The sequence below is a fragment of the Mus musculus genome, chromosome 4 (genome assembly GCF_000001635.26).
Source record: "Mus musculus strain C57BL/6J chromosome 4, GRCm38.p6 C57BL/6J".
In the NCBI taxonomy this organism is placed as follows: Eukaryota; Metazoa; Chordata; class Mammalia; order Rodentia; family Muridae; genus Mus; species Mus musculus.
This window is the reverse complement of record NC_000070.6, coordinates 43,303,842-43,325,781: the sequence shown is the minus strand read 5'-3', so window position 1 is coordinate 43,325,781 and position 21,940 is coordinate 43,303,842. Positions and strand designations below refer to the sequence as shown.

Sequence of the window (21,940 nt, the reverse complement as noted above, 5' to 3'; positions counted from 1 at the left end):
TATTTTGAAAATGTATATGTATGTAAACTAAAACACAAAACAAAAATAATCTTTTCTGCCAGCTGGTGGTGGTGCACACCTTTAATTTCAGCACTTTAGAGGCAAGAAGATCTCTGAGATGGAGGCCAGCCTGGTCTACAGAGTAAGTTCCAGGACAGCCAGGGCAACATAGAGAAACCCTGTCTCAAAAAACAAACAAACAAACCCAAACAAACAACAACAACAAAACCCCAAAACCCCAACCAACCAACCAACCAAAAACAACAACAAAAAACCCAAAAACAAAAGCAAAAAGGCAAACAAAACAAAAGAAACAACCTCTTTTTCCCTTTCTCGCGATTCCCTTTACTAGTGGTTTTCAGATTTTTTTTTTAAGCAGAAGATCCTTTGTTTTCCCAATTGAAATATTATAAAACAGCACATTGAGAAGTTGCTCTCTTTGAAGCAGAAACTCAGATAAGGCCAGAGCAAACCCTATCAGATCTTCTGTCTTCACTGCAGACTCTTAAGACTCCTTTGAGGACTACAGCTTTAAAACTATTGGATTAAATAAGGCATTCTATAGACTACGTGGCATGTTATTACAGGTCATGATCAAATCTGATATGATGAAGTATCTTTATTTCTAAAGTAGGGCCCTTGATCAACTCTGGACCCACTTACGAAAGGCAACCGATCCTTAACTGTCATTCTCTTACGAAGAAAGAGTAACCTAGACTCTTGTACATTGCATCTGTTCTTTACTGGCTCACATCTTAGCTTTTGGGGTGACTTTTAAACAACTATATTCTGACTTGGAAATGCCTGCTACTGCTGTGGACATACGTCTATGTAAAGAAGGTGTTTAACTTACCCAGACCACAAGGACATTCATGAGATGATCTATATGTGTTCGTTTGAAGGTGGACCGTCCACTGTTCTGCATTAATTTGGTGTCTTGCCCTAAGCAAAATAGAGAAATCAAGACTTTACAATCACTGAATATACTTAGAGCTTCAAACTGTGTTGACATATACCTTTATATGCAGTCATTCTAACAACCTCTTATGGAAATGCAATCAACAATAACACAGAAAGGAACATGTGTTTCCCTACTAAGTGTCCATACCACACCAGCACCTCATCGAAGTCTTGATTTTTCCCATGAGGTAACATAGAACAAGAGTCACAGAAGTGTCCCTCATCACCTCCTTATTTATATAGCTCAGGGCAGGAATTTTTGGATAAAAGATGTATTTATTTTTTTTAACTGAGAGGAAGTAGCAGTAACTGCTTTTCCCCCTGAGGTAAAAGCTGGGGAGGTGACTTCTCTGCGACTGAGAGACATGGGTGCCATGTTCCTCTATGGCAGCACAGACAGAGAGCATGGAGCCTGAAATGGCATGGAGGTGCAAACCCCTAGTTAGAGAAATTGCTAGCAAGTTGAGAGGGGATCTTCCTAAGAGGGCAAAGAGTGCACCGTACAGAGTGATTTCTCTGGCCGTTGCCCATCCGGCTGCTGTCAACATGTGCTCTAGTGAAGGGGTGCCTTTCATGCGCTCACTGACGGCCTTGGGAGCAGCTGGGCTTTGCTGGCATGTGAGCACACTGGGAACGCACAGCGTACATGGTAGCATTCTAGTCCTTCACAGGTCTGGGTTTTTGAAAAGTTCAAGGCAGAGTATGGCAGCTACAGGGACCATATCTTCTAGAGTCCTTAGAAAGACTGACCCTACTCTCCCTAGCTTTCAGGGAGGAGGAGGAGGAGGAGGAGGAGGAGGAGGAGGAGGAGGAAGAGGAGAGACCTTGGCAGAACTTGAGCACTGCACATCAGAAATAGCCACTCAAGTTTGCACTGAGTGCTCCATGATGCTCTCTGTAGTGTGAGACCTGCCCGGACTCCCCAGAGTTCATTACTGTTGTTAGCAAACCAAGACCCAGAAGGGACTGAAGCTGTGCTGGCACTATTATTGCTCTGGGAAAAACCTTCAGCTGAACAAATGACCTTTCTAGGAGTGGTTTTCTTGGATGAGTGACCACTGACACACAGTGAAGAAAGCCTACTCTACATCATTTGAAAGTAAGCAGCTTAGAAGCTGCCTCTCTACATCAAGAGCAGATGAACAGAACTCTGCTGGGCTTCCTTCCACTCGTGAGCCTCTCTCTCCAGAGGGTGGCAGCCTTCTTATTTTCCACAGAAGGAGAATTGGGAGCCCCATGTTTAAGAGTGGATGCTCTCAAAAAGACTTCCAAAAAATTCAAGTTTAATAATGTTCTCTATGGTAAACCTTTCTCAATGCTTCCTACTGCAGTTATGGTTGTGTTAAAGCCTGTATTTTAAGTATCTAAACGTTCTTCTGTTGAAAGCTTGGTCTCCAGTAGGTAACGCTCTTGTGGGGTAGTAGAAACTTCAGGTAAGGAACTTTGTTAAGGAAAGTTGGGTTTTTAGGGGCGATTCTTGAAGGCCCCCCCTCCTTTCTCCTGCTTCTCAGCCACCATGCCATGAGTAACTTGGCCCCATCACGAGTTCCCACTATGATGGCTGGCCTTGCTACAGGTCTAAAGTTACAGGACCAAGAAAACTTAGACTAACAACTCTGAAACTGAGTAAAAAGTTAAGTCCTTCCTCCTTTTAAATTGATTATCTACAGGGGCAGGGGAAAAGGTTATCAATGTCTACTGCTACTCAGGGTGCAGAGGCTTTCTTTCCTAACTATGCCGTGAACCAAGAAAACCTCTCACTACATATTGTGGGTTGTGATTCTAAGTGACATCTCAAGATGGGCCACTAATGTAGTACTTTTCTCCTGGATGAAGTCTCCACATTATAGTTTAAATCTCTTTCCATAATGAACACAGTCTATATTTCCTTCTTACGGGAGTCACTATGTATTCTTTCATCACATGACAATTCTGCTATTCTTTGTGTGAAACCCTCTCCTGTGTCTGCATACGCTGCAAAGCCCCACGAATGCCTTATGGTGTTGAACACTAAGCCATCCTCGAGCAAACATGGAACTGGTATGTCACAAGCACACTGCCTGGAGCAGAGTCACTTTCCCCCTCAGTTTCTTAAGTTCCCCATCCAGCGACCTGTTTGACCTCCCAACAACCTACCACTAAGCCACCGTATGCTTGGACATTGTACCCGCATCCTAAGGATGAACTACCCACAGCTGGGTGGTGAGCAGGCGCTAACGGGCTGGGTCTGGCTGTGGCGGGGAGGAAGCGTACCAGTGTAAACGACCAAACCGTAGCACCAGTCTGTGTTCCGGATGACGCAGCCTCGGAGCAGTAGCCTTTCATGGTTCAGTAAGTAGGTGTTCCCCAGGTAGCTCAGGGTTCCAGAAAACTTGTCCAGCTTGTTATTAGGAGGATCACACCTAACTTCTCCTGCAGAGAATGTGGGAAGAACGCTCTCTGTAACCTCTGGAGAATGCTCAGCCGAAAGGCAGAAAGAAAACCTCTTTGCTATAATACAGCACATTTGTTTTTCTCTACCTTTTCTCAACTGTTCCCTATCCTGCACTACTCTCCTTTAGAAAAACAAAAAGATTCCAGGGCTGTTGTGAGAACTTTGGTTTCTTTAAAAGAAAAACACAAAAATAGGAGTAAGTTTTCATTCTAATCCCAGGTGTGGGATGCGGGGCAGCTTCCCGTTGTGCACCGGCAGCTGACCAGGATTTGCCTCATGCTCTAGCAGGGGCATGATTTGTAATGCTGCAGATTGTTTGTTTGTTTGTTTTTTTGTTTGTTTTTTTTTTTTTTGGTTTTTCGAGACAAGGTTTCTCTGTATAGCCCTGGCTGTCCTGGAACTCAGAAATCTGCCTGCCTCTGCCTCCCGAGTGCTGGGATTAAAGGCGTGCGCTACCACGCCCGTGCAGATAGTTTCTACTAGTGTGTGACATTTGGAATTCTGGGGACTCCTCGAGAGTTGGGGAGCTGTTGGCAGGTTACTGGCTGATGTTGGTTGTGGTTTAAGTAGTCATGTGCAAAGAGGAAATAAGAAGAAATTAGACACCCTGATGGTGAAGATCAAACATGCCCCAAAGGAACTCAATGCCCCCAATCAGCAGGAAGCAGTTTAATGATAATGCCACCCCCTTCCCCCTCTATCCTTTTTTTCTCCCGTATCTAATGTTAGGGGATTGTAAAGGTGGAAGAAGAGGGGTGAAGAAGGATGGAAGAAGAAAGAACCCACAAAGTAGTCCAAAGTCTGGCTACACAGGGCATCAAAACAAACAAGCAAACCAATAATTCTGTCTACATGAAGGACATGGCAGAAGGAAGTGCTATAGGTCACCCAGAGAAAAGTGTCACAGGGTGATCTGTCAGCTTCAGTACTGCCAGATCAGCGCCAGTGAGGCTCAAGAAGTGGAAACATTGCTTACCCTAAGGTGAAACTACTATTTTTTTCCAAATAAAAATATTTGAGTTTTCCCTGATTAGTAACTATATCCTCTGAAAATATTTTTAACTTTTACTGTCTTTGTTTATTCTGCACACCTGACAAGGAGGAACGTATGCAATGTGCGTGTGTAGAGATCAGAAGACCACTCGTGGGAGTTGGTTCTCGCTTCCCACCATCTGAGTCCCAGGAATCAGGCTCAGCTCACAGGCTTGGAGGCAAGCACTTTTACTCCCTGAGCCATGCTGCTGGATCTGCTTTGTAAATACTTCTAACATGCTAAAATGACGAAGAAAAAAAATTGAGACAGGCTAGGTTGTCGCTGGCTAGCCTGGAACTCACTATGTATAGACAAGGCTGATCCCAAGCTCAGAGATTGAAGGTCTCTGTCTCTGAGGTGCTAGGATTAGAGGCTTTGGAGAAACACTGTAATGTACTCATCATTTAAAGAAAAAACACTATTAGCCTTCTGAACTACATCTTTATAAGCCTTTTATCCTATGCATGTATGCAAACATGTTTCTCCAAAACACGTAGTATGCTGTCTTTTATAATCTATATATTTCTATTATGTTATATATGTTTTCCCCGTGTCAGTGATTATCGACTTGCATATTGTTTATACTGGACTGTGTCTTATTCCTGTATGGATATGCCATCTTTATTTAGCTAGTCCTCTGCTGGTGAAAGCTTGGGTAGGCAGCCTATTTTCTAGCTCACCATTAAAGGAGGACAGCAGCTCCAGGTTGTCCTCCATGGCACTGGTGACGGAGATGGCTTGCTTCACTTTCAGGTTGGTTTCACTAGAGTAAAAGCCACAGGTTTATCAATGTATGGGACATATATCCAACAGTAGCACAGGGCCCGCTTGTGAGGCCTCCTCATTAGCTTTGAGAAAATAAATGTTGCCAGCAGAATACAGGCTCAGGGTCTGAGTTGTATGATGCCCCACACTAGTTACTGCTTGTTCTCGTGTGCCATGTGAAGGTCAGATAACTGCAAGGAACCCCTCACTCCCTGTCCCCCCACTACTTTACCCAACATAGGAGAACTAGCTTGTCAGGTATGTTACAGAAGCTGAAGAGACATCACAGAGCAACCCTGCTTCCTTCAGGAACACAGAGCAGGTTCTGGTAAGAAGCCACTTAAAATTCTGAGGAAACAGTTCACAAATATTTACAGGGTTCGTGGAAAGACCACAGTGAAACATTTCTGGATATAAGAACACGCTGAGATACTAACAATAGATTTCAAAAGCTTTTGGGTACAGTATTAGTCAGGTCTCTGTAGAGGAGCAGTACTGATGGGATGCCTATCTAATTATCTATCTATCTATCTATCTATCTATCTATCTATCTATCTATCTATCTATCTATCTATCTATCTATCTATCTGTCTATCTATCTAAATATCTATCTATCCACATATTCATAATATGTATAGTCGATGTATTGAGTGACTTACAGACTACAGTCCAGCTAGTCTAACAATGGCTGTCTTGCAACAGAAAGTCCAAGACTCCAGTAGCTGTTCAGTGCTTAAGGATGGATATCTCAGCTAGCCATCAGTATATCTCAGAATCTCCGAGGATTAGGCTCTAACGCCAGTGAACTGAGGGTGAGGGCAAGTGGCAAAATGCTAGCACTTCCTTCAGCCATGTTCTTCATATAGATGGCCACCAGAAGGTGTGGCCCAGTTTAAAGGTCTACCTTCTCACCTCAAAAGATCTGAATTGAAAAAAGGGTTGTCACACTTCAAATAATTTAATGAAGAAAAATTCCTCGTAGGTATGCTTAGTCACCTGGGTTTTTGTTAATTCCAGATTAGTCAAGTTTACAATCAAGAATAGCCACCAGAAGTCCATCTATCCCTTGTCAAATCAACACGCAATCATATCTCCTTATGTCATACTTAATTTCCAAATGAAAACATTATCCAGCTCACAGTTATGCCTAACATGATATAACTACCTTACATATAACCTCAAACGCATTATAAATTTAACCAGGTCATACTTATGTTGAACATGATATAACTATCTCGTGTACAACCACAACTGCACTGTATATTTAACCAGGTCACGATTAGGCCAAACATGGCATAACTATCCCACACACAATGGGAAATGCATTATAAATTTCAGGATAGGGTTAGTGTCCCTTGAAGAATGTTCCTCTAGGACCTCAACATAAATATGATAATCACTGATATTCTCTCCATTGATGTTATATTATATGACAAAGAAATAGAGGAAAGGAAACACGAATATCTGCCCAAATGCACTATTAACAAAATGTGACAAAGTATTCATGTCAACTGTAGTCCTCATTTTTGCAACTGGTTGTGTGGCTGTAACTGGTACTTATGCCTACCTTCCTCCCTCTGCTATTCATTTCGTGTTTCCTCCACCCACAGCAAGATCTCAGCAGGTCTTAGCTCTTTTCCTGGAGGAGTGACCCATATCTTCATTCCTTCCAGGTCTGTTCCCTTTGTCATCCTGCTTGGATTGGGTTGTTGTAGTTTCCCATTGACTTTAATCACAGGACATGGCAGCATCAAGAGACACCCTCCCTAAAGGATCTCTTAATTACCTCCAGACATAATCTTAGTTACCTCTAATGTGGAGAAGCAATCCAATTTCCTCTTGATGATAATCAGGACCAATCACCTCTCCTAACACTCTTCTTTCTTAGGCTGAATTAAGGGCATGAGAAGCCTAAAGTGGCCAGGGGCAAGTATGAGCTTCCAGTTCAATGGAATGTTTGTTGTGGCTCCTGGCAGTAGCGTCCTGTACCCTCCCCCCCACCCAGAATCAAAACATCTAGACCAGCAGAATGGGAAACAGGAAGCAAAAGTGTTCCTAGTGGGTCACTAGAGGTGATAGTGAGTAGGACCATTCCCTTTTCCACTCCTTGATTCATTCCATGAATGCTGGCTATGGGAGAAATTATACCATATACTAGATGCTGATTCAAAGCATATACCTCTGTTATAGAACCCTGCCCCTGCCTTCCAGGTTGCTGCCACTTAATTGGCACTTTAACTATGTCTTCAAAAGGCTATTCCATCTTTCTACCAGACTTGATACTTATGTTGGTGAGGATCATGATAAGGCCAGTGGATTCAGTGATTATGGGCCCACTGTCACACACCTCTGGGTGTGGCATGAGTTCCTTGGTCAGAAGCGATACTGTGTGGAATACCGTGATGGTGGATAAGTCATTCTGTGTAAGTCCATGGATGGTGGTTTTGGCAGAAGCATTGCACGTTAGAAATGCAAATCTATAACCAGAATTAGAAGGATCTATGCAAGTAAAGACAAAGCATTGTCCATGAGAAAGCAGCCCAACAATAGTCAACCTGCCACCAGGTTCCTGGCCAGCCACCCCGGGAAATAGTGTCATATCCAGAGCTTTGTGTTAGTCTCTGCTGGCAGATCTGGCATTCAGCAGCAGTTGTAGGCAGGTCAGGCTTGATGAATGGAACTCCATGTTGTCAAGCCCATTATAACCTCTGTCTCTGCTACCATGGCCGCTCTGCTCATGTGCCCACTGGGCAATGACAGGGATGACTGGAGAAAGAGGCTGACTGTCCACAGAATAGGTCATCCTATCTACTGATTATTGAGTTCCTTCCTCTACTGAAGTCATCTTTTGATAAGAATTTATCTGAGATACAATATCTTCACAGCCTATGCCCCTTCAAAGAGATCTATCCATATACTTCTTCCCCAGATGTCTTTCTTCCCAATTTTCCAAGTCTCTGACCACCCAGACAATCCATTGGTTACAGCCTGTGAATCAGTAAACAATTGCGCATCTGGCCATTTCTCCATCCAAGAAAATATACAAACATGTGCACTGCCTATAGTTCTGTCCAGTGTGAAGATTTCTCTCTGCTGGCATCTTTCATGGCTGTCCCAGAAAGGGGCTTTAATGCTGCAGCTGTCCACTTCTGCATGGTGCATGCATAGCATGCAGAACAGTCAGTGAACCCGGCCCTTATCTTCTCTTTCTCTGTCAACTGATCATAGGGAACACCCATTGAGCTTGAGAGCAGAAGGCAATGGAATGGAGTAGACACCATAGGCATTTGGGCAACACTTTCATGTAACTTGCTTGTGCCTTCAGGACTTGCCTGGACTGAATCACATATAAACTACTTCCATATGATAGTGGATTGCTGCTGTGTATGTCCTACTTTATGACTTGGTGATTCTGACAACACCCACCTTCTGATGGGCAGTTCAGGTTGAATACTAACATGGTGACCCATTGCCAAATGTTTAGTTTCCACTAAGGTCCGATAGCAGGCCAGGAGCTATCTGTCAAAGGGAGAATAATTTTTCTGCAGATGATGGTGGAGCCTTATCCCCAAATCCCAAAGGTCTCTTCTCTGACTCACCTATAGGGGCCTGCCAAAGACTCTAAACAGCATCCCTATCTGCCATTGACATGTCAAGTGTCATCAGATCTGATGGATCATTTCGTTCAAGTGATAGAGCAGCCTGTACAGCAACCTGGACCAGTTGGAAGAGCCTTCTCCTGTTCTGAGCTTCATTTAAAGCTAGCAGCTTTTAGAGTCACTTGGTATATGGGTTGGAATAACACACCCAAGTGAGGAATGTGCTGTCTCCAGAATCCAAACAGGCTCAGTAAACATTGTGTTTCTCTTTCTTGGTGGTGGAAGGAGCCAGGTGAAATAACTTATCTTTCACCTTAGACAATCTCTGCATGTTCCACACTGCTGGCTCTTAAGAATTTCCGAGGTAGAAGGCCCTTGAATTTTATTTGTTTGTTTGATTTTTATCCTCTGATGTGCACTTGTGTTACAAGTTCAAAGTGGTTGCTACCTCCTGCTCACTCAGTCCAATCAGCATACTGTTGTCAACTCAGTGAATCAGTGTGATATTTTGTGGAAGGGACAGATGATCAAGATCCCTTCTAACTAAGTTATGACACAGGGATAGAGAGTTAATATAGTCTTGAGGTAAAACTGTAAAGGTATACTGCTGGCCTTGCCAACTGAAAGCAAATTGCTTCTTGTAATCCTTATGGAAAGTACCAAGAAGAAGGCATTTGCTAGATCAATAGCTGCATATTACATATCAGGCCATGTACCAGGAGATATGTTAACCTGCTTGGAGTAAGGACAGTAAGGTGCAGCAGCTGAAATTAGAGTCATCACTTGATTGACTTATCAATGGTCAACTGTCATTCTTCACTATCCTGCCGTCTTCTGCACTGGCCGGATAGGGAGCTAAAGGCAGATGTGGTGGGACTCACCACCCTGCATCTTTCAAGTCCCTGATGGTAGCAGGAATTTCCGCAGTTCTTCCAGGGATGCAATACTGTTTTTGATTTACTATTTTCCCTGGTAGAGGCAACTCTAATGACTTCCACTTAGTCTTTCCTACCATAACAGCCCTCACTCCACAGGTCATAGAACCAATGTGAGAATTCTGACAACTTCTAAGTATATCTACCCTAATTATTCACTCTGGGACTTAGGAAATGACTACAGATAAGTTCAGGAACCCAGTGGACCCACTGTGAACTCAACTTCAGCTAAAACCCTACTAATCACCTGAAATCCATAAGCCCTTACTTGAGCTGTAGGACCACAGTACTTCTTGGGGTTTCCTGGAACCAGTACCCAACAGACCCTGGAAAGTCTGACTGCTTTCCCCAGTGTACAGTTACCCTTAGAAGAGAGTGTAGGTCTCTTTTCTGGGGAAGGATAGAAGAAAACAGTACAACTCTTAGGGATTGCATCAAGGTCCTCCCTCACGAAAACCTGGCTGTCCTTTCAGCCAAGGGGTTCTGGGTCTGCACACTGGTTCACATCTGAACATTGCTTCATCAACTGAGAGTCTCTCTTGCCATGATCCAATGCAGCATTTTTTTTTGAGAAATTTTCTACTCATACAGATCAAACAAGAATGCAGTAGGCTTCTTACCTATTTCCTGCCTGGATTTGCCATGATTCAGTACATGATCCAGTACCATAGGGCCATTTGAATCATGCCACCATAAAAATCACCCTGCCCATTATGGACAGTGCTTTCTCTCTTGCCCATTTCAGTAACTATTATCACTTTGCCTGTGTTGAATCAGTGCTGCCACATGGCCCCTGCTACCCTGGGGCCCAATTAAGCCAACTGAGCAGCAGCATCTCCAGCCCTAAGGTGTGGCACAGGGGAAATGGTGGTGACGAAGCTCTTCGAGTGTGCTGCTCCCCCTCATCATTTTATGTTGTGAATGAAAATTCCTGAATAGAGGCTGTGTCTGCCTGTGAACAAAACCAGAAACTCAAAGGAGTTTCTATGTCTGTGGAGTCTGATCGAACAACTGGAATTTCAGTACTGCGGAGAGACTGAAAATTTGTAGGTTCTGAGGCTATTGTATCTTAGGCCAGTGTTAGCCCTTTGAACAGCCATGCTTGTCCCACTCTGATCTGAACTAATATCTAGTGATACTAAGTAAAGACTTCTTAGAAGTTATTGACTTAGCAGAATACTAGCTTCTGCCAGTCCAAGAGCTAAGAATGTCATCAGTAGCATCTTTAGCCTGGAGACTAGCTAGCTCCCTACATCTCACTGTACTTGTCTCAATGGGGTATCCACCAATGGATTTTATTTTACTTTTTTTTTTTTTTTTTTTTTTGAGAAAAGGTCTTTCTTCATAGCTAGGGATGTCCTAGAATTCACTATATAGTGACTAGTTTGGCCTCAAACTCATAGAGATCTGCCTGCCTCTGCTTCCCAAGGGCTATTAAAGGCATGTATCACCACGCCCAGCTCCACCAATATATTTGAAGTTTCCTTGAATTTACGACTTTTTACATTCTGTAAAATTATAAATACCTTGTGAAACTGCATCCACATGGGAACATGGAATTTGGGATAACCTGTGTTCCTGAGCCATGGTCACTCAAAACTGCTCCAAAGTAAACTACCTCTTATTGCCTTTAAGAGGTGTGGTTTTTACATAGACAGTGTCTTACAGTATTGGTGAAGGGCTTGTCTTCTGAGCCGTCCCAATGTGGAAGCTTAGTATCTTATAGCATACCTACTGTAGCACTGTATTTATTCTCTGAGCCTTAAAATCTCTTCATCAACAACACTAAGCCTAGTGACATCAGGCATCCCCACTCCTTTTCAGTAAACCATCTATTGACCAACACTTCAGCCAACCATTCAAACAAACTTTTGACCTACGTTGTTTAATTGTGTGAGCTTCCATATTAAACCTAGAATCTCCATCCACTCTGTGGGTCCATATCAATAAACTCAAGCATGATCTAGTTTTCTATTCCTTTCACTATTATCCATAACTCTTAAAATCCATTTCTGTACATACAAGATTTCTATTTGAATGAGTTAGTAGACTCATTAAGTGGTATAGTGCACCTCATCACAGACTAAACTTTCTATTACCCGTCTAGGAGCCTGCTTAGCCTTAAGTCTGGTTATAGGTCTAAGACCATTGGAGGGACCTGAGAGACACTTGCGTATCTTGCCTGGAGTCTCCTTCAGGGAAGACTGCTGAAAGTTTAGCAGACAAGGAAGGATTAATTTCCTCAGGAGGTGGGAGTTGGGATACACCCTGAGCTAAGGGCGGAGGGACTACTTCCTTATGTGATTAAACCCTCCAGAATCTGAGGGGTTCAAGGTCTGCAGCTCAGTAGAGTCCCCCCAACATCTCCATTCCAACTTGCAGGATCTAAACTTATCAATCCAAGGTTGGGAGAGTTTTGTTGGAATTTAGCTAACCTAACAATGGGGGATTCTATCCGATTTTCTGCAACTTGTGCCCTATGGCTGCTGAAGAGAAGATTCTCCTCCAGGGCACACGTAGAACCTGTAGACTGCTGATGCTCATCTGGAGCCAGGAAATCATTTCATCCTTTGCCTTTGACACTGTATCTTGAGGTACTAGAAGCTAATTAAGTTTATCTATAAATTCATTCTTTTTCTGTTGTCAATTTATCCAGAAACGCTAGATACAACCAGCAGTATTATTTTACTTATTTTCCCCAAAATTGTCCAAAGTTTTAAATTCTTTACTCCATGCAGCAAGCCTTTCAAATATTTCTAGCCATGGGCTTTCAACATGCTCCGATACTACCAGGGAGTCTTCAGAAGCTGTAGGTGTTGGCAAGCTGGAAGCCTATTCCAGAATTTTCTTTTAAAGTCATGCTTATACTTCTTTTGCTATAGAACAGTGGTTCTCTAGAGAACTTGTGGATTATGACCTCTTTGGGAGGGGGGAGTCGAACAACCCTGTCACAGAGGTCGCTTAAGACCTCTGGAAAACACAGATATTTACATTATGGATGGCTTACAGGCTGGGAGCCAGCTAATCCAACAATGGCTGTCTCCCAACAAAAACTCCAAGAATCCAGTAGTTAGTTGTTCAGTCCACAAGGCTGGACGTGTCAGCTGCTCTTCATGCCAGAATCCCGAAGAAGTAGGCTCTACTACCAGTGACTCTGAGAGTAAGGGCAAGGAGGCAAAGAGTGAGCATGTCCCTCTTCCATGTCCTTTCTTTAGGCTGTCACTATGCAGCTCAGATTAAAGCCTAATCAGCTTCCTGCCTCAGATGACTTAATTAAGAAAAAATTCCTCTCCTTCATGGGTGTACCCAGCCACTTTGGTTTTGGTCTATTCCGGATGTGGTCAAGTTGACAACCAAGAGTGGCCACCACAAGCTCATCACAAGCACAAGTCTCTGAAATGGCCTCCATCTTCCCATGTAAGACCTTAAGTTCTGTGAGTAAAGGAAGGTCCATTTAAAATTCTTTCTAGATAACAATTGCTTTGCTTAAATTTCCTCCTGGAAACTTTGCAACCCCATTCTGAAATATTACAACCCTACGATTGTCTTTCCTGCTGGTCAACACCATGGGACGTAGTTGTCCCTCAGCGTCTTCAGGCTACTGGTTCTAGGACCACACATGAAAACCTAAATTCATCAATGCTCAGCTGTCTTTTAATAAAATGCTCCAGCATCTGTATATAACCAATATACACTCTTTCCATACAACACAGTGCTATATATAAAAATATCTGTGCATATTCAGTACAGAGTAAACTTTTTCCAAACATTTTCAATCTGCAAGCATTAAAGACAAGTTGTAGAAGTTGCAGGCAGGGAGAGCAGACTGAGTCAAGTTTGGAGATAGAGCATTTGGAGTGTATTTTCCGGATTCTGGATCCAGTGAACACTCGTTATTGCTGCTCGTGGCTCAGACTTAGACTGGAGGGTGCCATGGCTGTAGCTTCTTGTCTTTTCTCACTTAGATGTTTTTAGTTTTCTGGAACATAAACTACTATTTCCACGTGAAAACAATATTAGTTCCTGTGTCATACTTGCCCTCTGATATGGCTAGATTTCCCTAGTGTGTCATTAGGAGGAGACACTTACCCGTCCAGGTCTGCTGTTTCAATGTATGTCAGGCCGTACGGCTCACTGCTAGAGAGCAACAGCATGTCTGCCTGCAATCAGAAAGGTCGGAGAAGAGGGAGACAGGAGGCAGCTCTTAGCATTACAGTGTGATGGCATGCAGTCCCTCGGAAATGGCCGTTCACTCTAACAACTTTGCTGACTCTTGGTTTACGCTTATTATGGATGACCCAGGACTGTATGTGACCCAACCACACACTTCCCTCAAAATTGCTCCATTTCACCTTAAGCTACGATGAGAGAGAGACAGGAAAAGCTTCTTGCCTATGATCTCCAGAGCTGATGATCTCCAGAGGCAGCGGAAAGGTGCCCAAGAGAGGCGGAGGCAAAAATGCCATAGGGCTCCCTGATCCTAATACACGGAGAGGAGCGAGAAGCCACACCGGAGGAGGTACTCACGGTAACAGGATGGTTATTCTCCAGCTTAATTATGTCCCCCACTTGGACATTCCTCCACTTGATCTCCTCAACCCTGTAAGAAAATGGGCCTTGAATTTCTGCTGGGACAGTCTCTCCAAAGTTCTGTTCTGATAACTAAATAGAACAAAGCAGAAGAGACAGGACAGGCTGGAGGGAAGGGAGCCAAGATGCAGAGGTCAGAGTGCGCTGGCGCTTCATGCTCTGCACGGTCAAGAGCAAGCTCTGTCTCTCTGGACACATCACTTTCCCCAGCAGGTAGCTTTGTTTCTCAAAGGGAGCCACTATATTCTAAAAACTTTCCTAGAAAATATCAACTCATAGAATCCTCTACCCCATATATATTTCAAAGTTACACAGTAAGGTTAATAATCCCAGTACCTGGGAGGCAGAGGCGGAAAGATTTGTGTAAGGCCAGTTTGTTCTACATAGAGAGTTCCTGGCCAGGCAGGGTTACACAGTGAGACCCTGTCTCAAAGAAACGAAGTAGAATAGTAGATACCTTACTGTCTTCATATTTTATTTAATAACATATCTTAAAGGACATATATAGATGGGACTCATTCTTTCTGTAGACCAGGCTGGCCTTGAACTCAGAAATCCACCTGCCCCTGCCTCCCAAGTGCTGGGATTAAAGGCATGTGCCAACACCGCCCGGCGGGACTCATTCTTTTATTATATGGCTAAAATGTATTCTATCATCTGGCTTTACTAATTTTATTTGCTTCTTTTATTGGGTTACCTTTGACCCTTTAAAACCTCATTTCCTATAAAAGGAAGTCTGGTAGTATGATGGCAGTATGAGCAGATTCAACAATACCAGCTCTCTCTCTCTCTCTCTCTCTCTCTCTCTCTCTCTCTCTCTCTCTCTCTCTCTCTCCCTCTCTTTCTCTCTTTCTCTCTCTCTCCAACTTTCCAACAGTACTCCTAAGTCACTTCTTCTCTGTTAAAGGTCAGATATGTTTTTTGTGTACACATGCACACCAGGGCCTCAGACTAACTCCTAAATTCTCTCTGTGATAAATTCTTCTCCAAAAACTGTGTACAAAAACAAAAAATACAAGTACTTGAGTTATTTGAGGGAGTTCATCTGATTAAATTTATTTGGTCAGAAATTCCTCAGTTTGATAAGTTTCTAATATACTCAGTTTTGCCTTTTAAAACAATATTATCCCTTCCCCATTTTAATAGTAATTCACCTTTTTGGTCTTGAGAACTTCCAGCTATATAAAACACTGGAGGAAACAATTCACTCTGAGTAATGAGGGTTCAGATGCCAAGAGCCTGGATAACAGAATGGCCTGATCAGAGCTACAGAAGGCCAGTACCCTGCGAGCTGGCCACCAAGAGAAAGGCAGGCATGCATCCCTGGTGACTGTCAGGCTTGCGGTTTCTTTCCTCGTGCTCCTTTCATGAACTCTAACATCTGCAGTGCTTCCCTGACCCAGAGCTGGCACAGACATCACCTCCCCCATAATTCCTTCTGTCAGACATGGCTCTGTAACAGCTTGCCACGACCCTTAGAGTATTTTCCACATTTTGCCCTCTGTAGGAACATGTCTGCCCTGTTCCAGTCTTACCACCATGTAGCTCAGCCGTGGAGCCAGTGCAGACACTAAATTGGGCTGGTGAGTTGTGAGCTGACGCCTGGATGAAAGGCTATGGTAATGCAGCCAGTGAGCCTTGTCAGAACCCATTATGTTCTAAAGACAAACGTCCCGAGGCCAGTCACGGTGATAACGGTCACAGGCATATTAACTTCACGCTATAATTTATTAACTGCTTGGATATATTTTTCATTTTATTTTCTCAGGCATCTAAGACAGAGCTTATTATTTCCATTTTCTCGGAAAGAAGCCCAGAGGCATCTCAGTTAGTATGACACTTCAGGGTATACTAGAGACATCTACAGGCAAGTTCTTTGAGCTCTTTCCTAGCACACACCAGTGTTAAGGCCAAGGTGGAATGTTAAAGCCTAGGTAAATGTTAAGGCCTAGGTAACTGTTACCTGGCTAGCCTGCTATTATAAGCAAACTTTCTCATAGGTTTCTGCTGTTTCTAGGAAACGTTCTAATGCCAAGTTGATTACATATTCTGTTACGCTTTGTGCCCTTGGAAACCAATCATGATAGAGGTCAGTAGAACTGTTTTGCATAGTTACCCACAATACAAAACAGCTCTTCCTACATCTGTGTCTAAGCTTTTATGATATTTGCTTTTATAAGCTGCCCCTGGATGAACCCCAACATAAAAGATGTAAGAAACTATTTAAAGTAAGACTTTCATTTTGAGTAGTGGTCAAGTAAAGTTTAAGTTCTTAAGACCTCCCTGGGAACTGGCATCCTACTTGGCAGAAAGAGACATGTATGTGAGTAACTGACATGCTGGTTAGCAAGTTAAGACATGGATGCTAGACAAGTCCCATGTTGGTAGACAAGTTAAAACATGAATATTAGACAAGGCAAGTCCCCTGCCACAGTTCAGTACCCCAACCAATGGGAGCAGGCTAATGTACATCAAAGACACGTTCCTAAGGAAATCATCTATCCTTAAATCCTGATTGGTGGAATAACATGACACAGGTATTTGTAGACTTCAGGCTTAAAAAGGCCTATAGGACCTCAACTTGGGGTCATGGTTCAGATCCCAAATCTGGCCCATGGCTCTGGTTGTTCAGTCCTGGGTGTGTGTTCAATAAACTGTCCCTGTCTGGCTGAGATCGGTGTTTGTGTGGTCAATTAGGTGATTCCTGGACCCCAACATTGAGGTCCTGGGTTTGATCCCCAGCATCTCAAAGAGAAAGACCTCAATGAAGTAGAAACAAACTCATTTTAAGTTTATCATGAAGCCATTTCACTGTCCTGAATTACCTTTCTAAAGTCCCCACCGTATCAAGGTTTAGCAATGGTGGCCTCTTCACAGGCCGATTCCACCTAGCCTGGCTTTCCTAAGATAACATACCTGCCGTTCACCAGGATTGAAACAGAGCGGTTGTTGATCTGCTGGTCACTTCGGTGTCTTTTCTGAAATCACACGGCAAACATTCAGGAAATAAACAAATAGAAACTCACATGTACAATTTAAATGTTTTTTGATCCCCTCTTCCATATCCCAAAGCCCTCCTACCATCAAAGCCAGACTAAGAGGCTAAAGCTCATTGGAAACTAGGAAGGAAGGCAGAAAAGGAAAGAAAGAGACCCATCTTTGGACTAAATATAAAAAATGAATGCCTAGGAGCTTAAAAAGAAATGACTCAAAAGCTGAGAGGACAGGGCACATGCCAGACAACACTAGGGGATCCCCTCAAAGGTGTACAAAGAACTGGAGGGAGAAAGGGGGCACCCAGAAGCATCTACAGCAGATGTGGGGAGTAAAGAGGCCAATATTCAAAGACCTATGCTAGCAGGAGAACCAACACAGCAGTGCCCCAATGCAGGATCACAAGAGCCGCTCCTTGGAGGTGGAGCTCTCTCTCCCCTCGAGAAGGGCAGGACTAGGACGGGGCAGGCAGAATACCCCGTTTCCCATGACTCCAGGTTCTGCAAACAGAACAAGTCTTATTCAGAGACGAGCCCTGAACCAGAAGTAGCTGGGTTGCCTTATACTGGCAAGTTGAGTTTTCAGTTCTCACTAGAAGGTAAGGGTAGCCGGGTATTATGTAGTCCTGAGCTAAAATGAGTTTATGTATCTCATTTGAGTATCTGAGTTGTGACTGAAATCTAAGCCACTATATGTGGTAAGCCTAGATTTTTTAATTTAATTTATTTGTAATTCATTTTTTACACTCCACATTCTATTCCCCGCCCCTCCCCTCCCACCCTCCACTGCTCCACATCACACATCTCCTCCCCACCACACCCCATCTCCACATGGATGCCTCTACCCTCCACCCCATCTGACCTCTAAACTCTCTGGGGCCTCCAGTCTCTTGAGGGTTAGGTGCATCATCTCTGAATGAACACAGACCTGGAAGTCCTCTACTGTATGTGTGTTGGGGGCCTCATATCAGCTGGTGTATGCTCTCTGTTTGGTGGTTCAGTATTTGAAAGATCTCTGGGGTCCAGATTAATTAAGACTGCTAGTCCTCCTATAGGACACCCTTCTCCTCAGCTTCTTTCAGACTTCCCTAATTAAACAACAAGGGTCAGCTGCTTCTGTCTATTGGTTAGATGCAAATATATGCATCTGACTCTTTCAGCTGCTTGTTGGATCTTTTGGAGGTCAGTCATGATAGATCCCTTTTTGTGAGCACTACATATCCTCAGCAATAGTGTCAGGCCTTGGGATCTCCCCTTGACCTAGATCCCACTTTGGGCCTGTCACTGGACCTTCTTTTCCTCAGGCTCCTCTCCATTTCCATCCCTGTAATTCTTTCAGACAGGAACAACTATGGGTCAGAGTTATGTCTGTGGGATGGCAACCCCATCCCTCACTTGATGTCCTATCTTCCTGCTGGAGGTGGGCTCTATAAGTTCCCTCTCCCTACTGTTGGGCATTTCAACAAAGGTCCCTCCCTATGAGTCCTGGGAGTCTCTCACCTCCCAGGTCTCTGGTACATTCTGGGGTCCCCCTCCCCAACCTCCTATTCCTGAGGTTGCCTGTTTACACTCTTTCTGCAGGCCCTCAAATGGCCATCCTACCAAAGGCAATCTACAGATTCAATACAATCCCCATCAAAATCCCAACACAATTCTTCAAAGACATAGAAAGAGCAATTCTCAAATTCATCTGGATAGGCAAAAAAAAAAAAAAACTAACCAAAAAACCAAACCAAACCAAACAAAACAACAACAACAACAAAACCCCACCCAGAATAGTGAAAACAATTCTTAACAGTAAAAGAACAGCTGTGGGAAATCACCATCCCTGATCCCGAGCTTTACTACAGAGCAATAGTGATAAAAACTGCATGGTATTGGTACAGAGACAGACATGTTGATCAATGGAATAGATCTGAAGACCCAGAAGTAAGCCTAGATTTTACAAAGTTAAAAAAGCATTGTGAGGAATGGCCTACTCTTAAACTTTAGTCCATATGCTGTCTTGACAAAACCAGGCCTCTTTGAAGATGCCACAAGGACAGCTTCCCAAACCCTACTAGTAGGATTTGCACCCAGGGTGACCCCTTACAATCAGCATTGGCTGTGACAGGCCACTATCTCTTTCCAATGGCAGGAAATGAGTGGGCCTCTGATCGTGCCACAGGGCTTGCTAGAGTCCCTCTCTGTGCATGCCAAACAGAAGTGGCAGTTGGAAAAGGAAAGAGAGAGCACTGGAGAGAAAGAGAATGTGGAGGGAGAGAAGAAAGAGTAGGAATAGGAGAAAAGGCAGAGCAGGGCACAGGGGGAAGAAGGAAGAGACATGAAATAAATGGAGTCAAGTGAGGAGAGATGACAGCAAAGCCAGACAAAGCTAAGGGGCAGGGGCTGGGTTTCTGAGAAGAGACTGAGGAAGTCTGGAGAAAGTGGTAGAGAAAAAAAAAAAAAGGGCCCGCACTGCCTGTTTCTGGCCAAGCAGAAACCTGTAGAAGAAACCCTATGGCATCCGGGATAGATAAGGGAACAAATATGAGAGACATCTCTCTGGTTAGCACTTCTTGGCACAAGGTAATTCTGGGAAGTCTTTTTCGCCCATAGCCCAATTACTAGGTCTAGTGAGGGAAGCCCAGGAAGCCACTTCACCACGTCATCGATGGCGTCTTTCACTCCAGTTATGGATAGCACCACAATCAGGGGTATCACGGTCGTGTACCAGGCCAGGGAGGAGATCTGCGGGACCAACTTTGAGGAGGAAATAGAGACCACAGGGTTAGGAAACCTAAAGAAGAACACATTGCCCCCAATCCCCTGCCTCCAGCATCTCCTTCTCTCTAGGTTTAAACTAATAAACTCGCTGGCCCTAGTTGTTCTTCACTGTTGTAGCTTTCCTGTATTCCTGAATCCAAGTGAGCGTTTCCCAAAAGAAGAATAAAAGGCTCCAAGCTGACACATGCTGTGAATGTCTCTGTCTTAGTCCTAATGGGAAAGAGTCATTTCTTCTCCAGTAATGAAAGGTATTGGAAGATAGAATGGTAAGAGTTCATATGGCGAGACTAGAGAGAGATAGCTCAGCAGTCAAGAGCACTGGATAATCTTTCAGAGAACCCAGGCTCAAATCCTAGTACCAACCATCTATACCCCCAATTCTAGAGGTTCTGATGCTCTCTTTCTTCTGCACCAGACAAGCATATGACACAGAAACTTATTCGTGTAGGCAGAGCACCCAGACACAAGCGTAAAAGGCAGTGGGCATGGGAAACCCTTGATGGCCCCACACCTTCAGTGCAAGGGAAAGTGAGAGAGCCGTCTCCTCCTCTCAATATGGGCATCCCTATGTGGATTCCTTCCCTTGTGCGGGCTTGCTTATATTTCATGCAATTCTTTCCCCTTGGTATGTATCAATTTCCTATCACAGAGGCTGGGATGAGAAAGAGTGAAGAATCTGTGCTTTCCTATGATCAAGCTGAACTTGGTACAGCCATAATGAAGGCATTCTCTTCCCATGGGACCCCATCTTTGTGTCTCCATACAGAGGCTTGCCTCACACTCATTAATCCTGACCTCCGCTACTCTAGGGAATTGGACTAAGACTCCAGGTAGCCATTTGTCCATGTCAAAATGAAGAGGGTGTCTCTTAGTCTAGGCACTGAGAACACAGGCTGACCTCAAAGTAGATTAGGGCATACTGCAAATGTCTTAGCAGCCATACCTGTAGGAAGAGCAAAATGAGGAAATAGGCATTTGCAAGTCTCTGGAACTGTTCAAACAGGTTCATGGGCAGGAAGTTAAAGAAACCATACTTTGATGTCTTGATGGAATTGTCCTATGGGTAAATTACACATAACAATAACAACAAAGAGCAAGCACAAGCAGAAGAGCAAAACAGCTCAAAGCTGGTTGATCTGTTTATCCCCTCAACCTCCAGAATATAATTACTGAATGTGGGGTCTTATTAAACCTGTGGCAGGAACTGTCAATACAAAGGTGAATGAGACAGGCAACAGTTTCTGGAGAAAGAGGACTAACATTTTTGCAGTTGTATCTAACTCCCACGTCTGTCATATACGGTGAATGTCACCAAACTCACTTTATATTTAAATGAATTAACTCAAGGCCGGAGAAATCACACAACCAGTATGATGTTTCAGGGTAAGTAACGAGCAACCACAACCTAGCTTTCCTGTTGAGAGAGAGAAAGAGAGAAAGACAGAAAGACAGAGACAGAGAGCACCTGCTCCCACTTACCCAGGATTACTCAGGGTCTGTAGCTCAGAAATCACAGATTAATAACTTGCAGGAATCACAAATATATATGGCCATGTATATTTTCATATACTTAGAATGACATGTACACATGATGTGTGTGTATGTGTGTGTGTGAGAGAGAGAGAGTGAGAGAGAGAGAGACAGACAGACAGAAACATACAAGAGCATTATTTGAAGTGGGATGTGGTATTGCATGCCTATAATTCTAGCACTCAGAGGGCTGAAGAAGGAGGTTTGAGTTTAAGGCTAGCCCTGGTTGCGTGGCAAGACTTTCTTTCAAAAGCTAAGCCGAGCCAAGAAAAACAAAACCATTGTGTGTGAATAAGGCGGAAATGACCCAAATGGTCATTTATATAAGGAACTGT

At 43.7% G+C, this 21,940-nt stretch overlaps 1 protein-coding gene across 12 annotated transcripts in view; it reads right to left on the bottom strand.

The window, feature by feature from the left end:
• Atp8b5 (ATPase, class I, type 8B, member 5) overlaps nt 1-21,940 on the bottom strand; it is a 107,110-nt gene that overhangs the window by 48,050 nt on the left and 37,120 nt on the right. For 6 of the 12 annotated variants that reach the window (XR_003954967.1, XM_006537995.4, XM_006537998.4 and 3 more), the window contains 8 exons: nt 21,019-21,132; nt 19,917-20,051; nt 17,233-17,294; nt 14,254-14,326; nt 13,816-13,886; nt 5,108-5,190; nt 3,214-3,372; nt 854-942 (listed from right to left, as the gene is read on the bottom strand). Coding sequence is in view for 11 of the 12 variants with exons in the window: in XM_006537995.4 (XP_006538058.1) it covers nt 854-942; nt 3,214-3,372; nt 5,108-5,190; nt 13,816-13,886; nt 14,254-14,326; nt 17,233-17,294; nt 19,917-20,051; nt 21,019-21,132 (786 nt within the window). In the remaining variant the exon portion in view is untranslated. The remainder of the gene's footprint in view (nt 1-853; nt 943-3,213; nt 3,373-5,107; nt 5,191-13,815; nt 13,887-14,253; nt 14,327-17,232; nt 17,295-19,916; nt 20,052-21,018; nt 21,133-21,940) is intronic. The other 6 variants (XM_006538003.4, NM_177195.3, XM_030253607.1 and 3 more) reach the window with 4 other exon arrangements.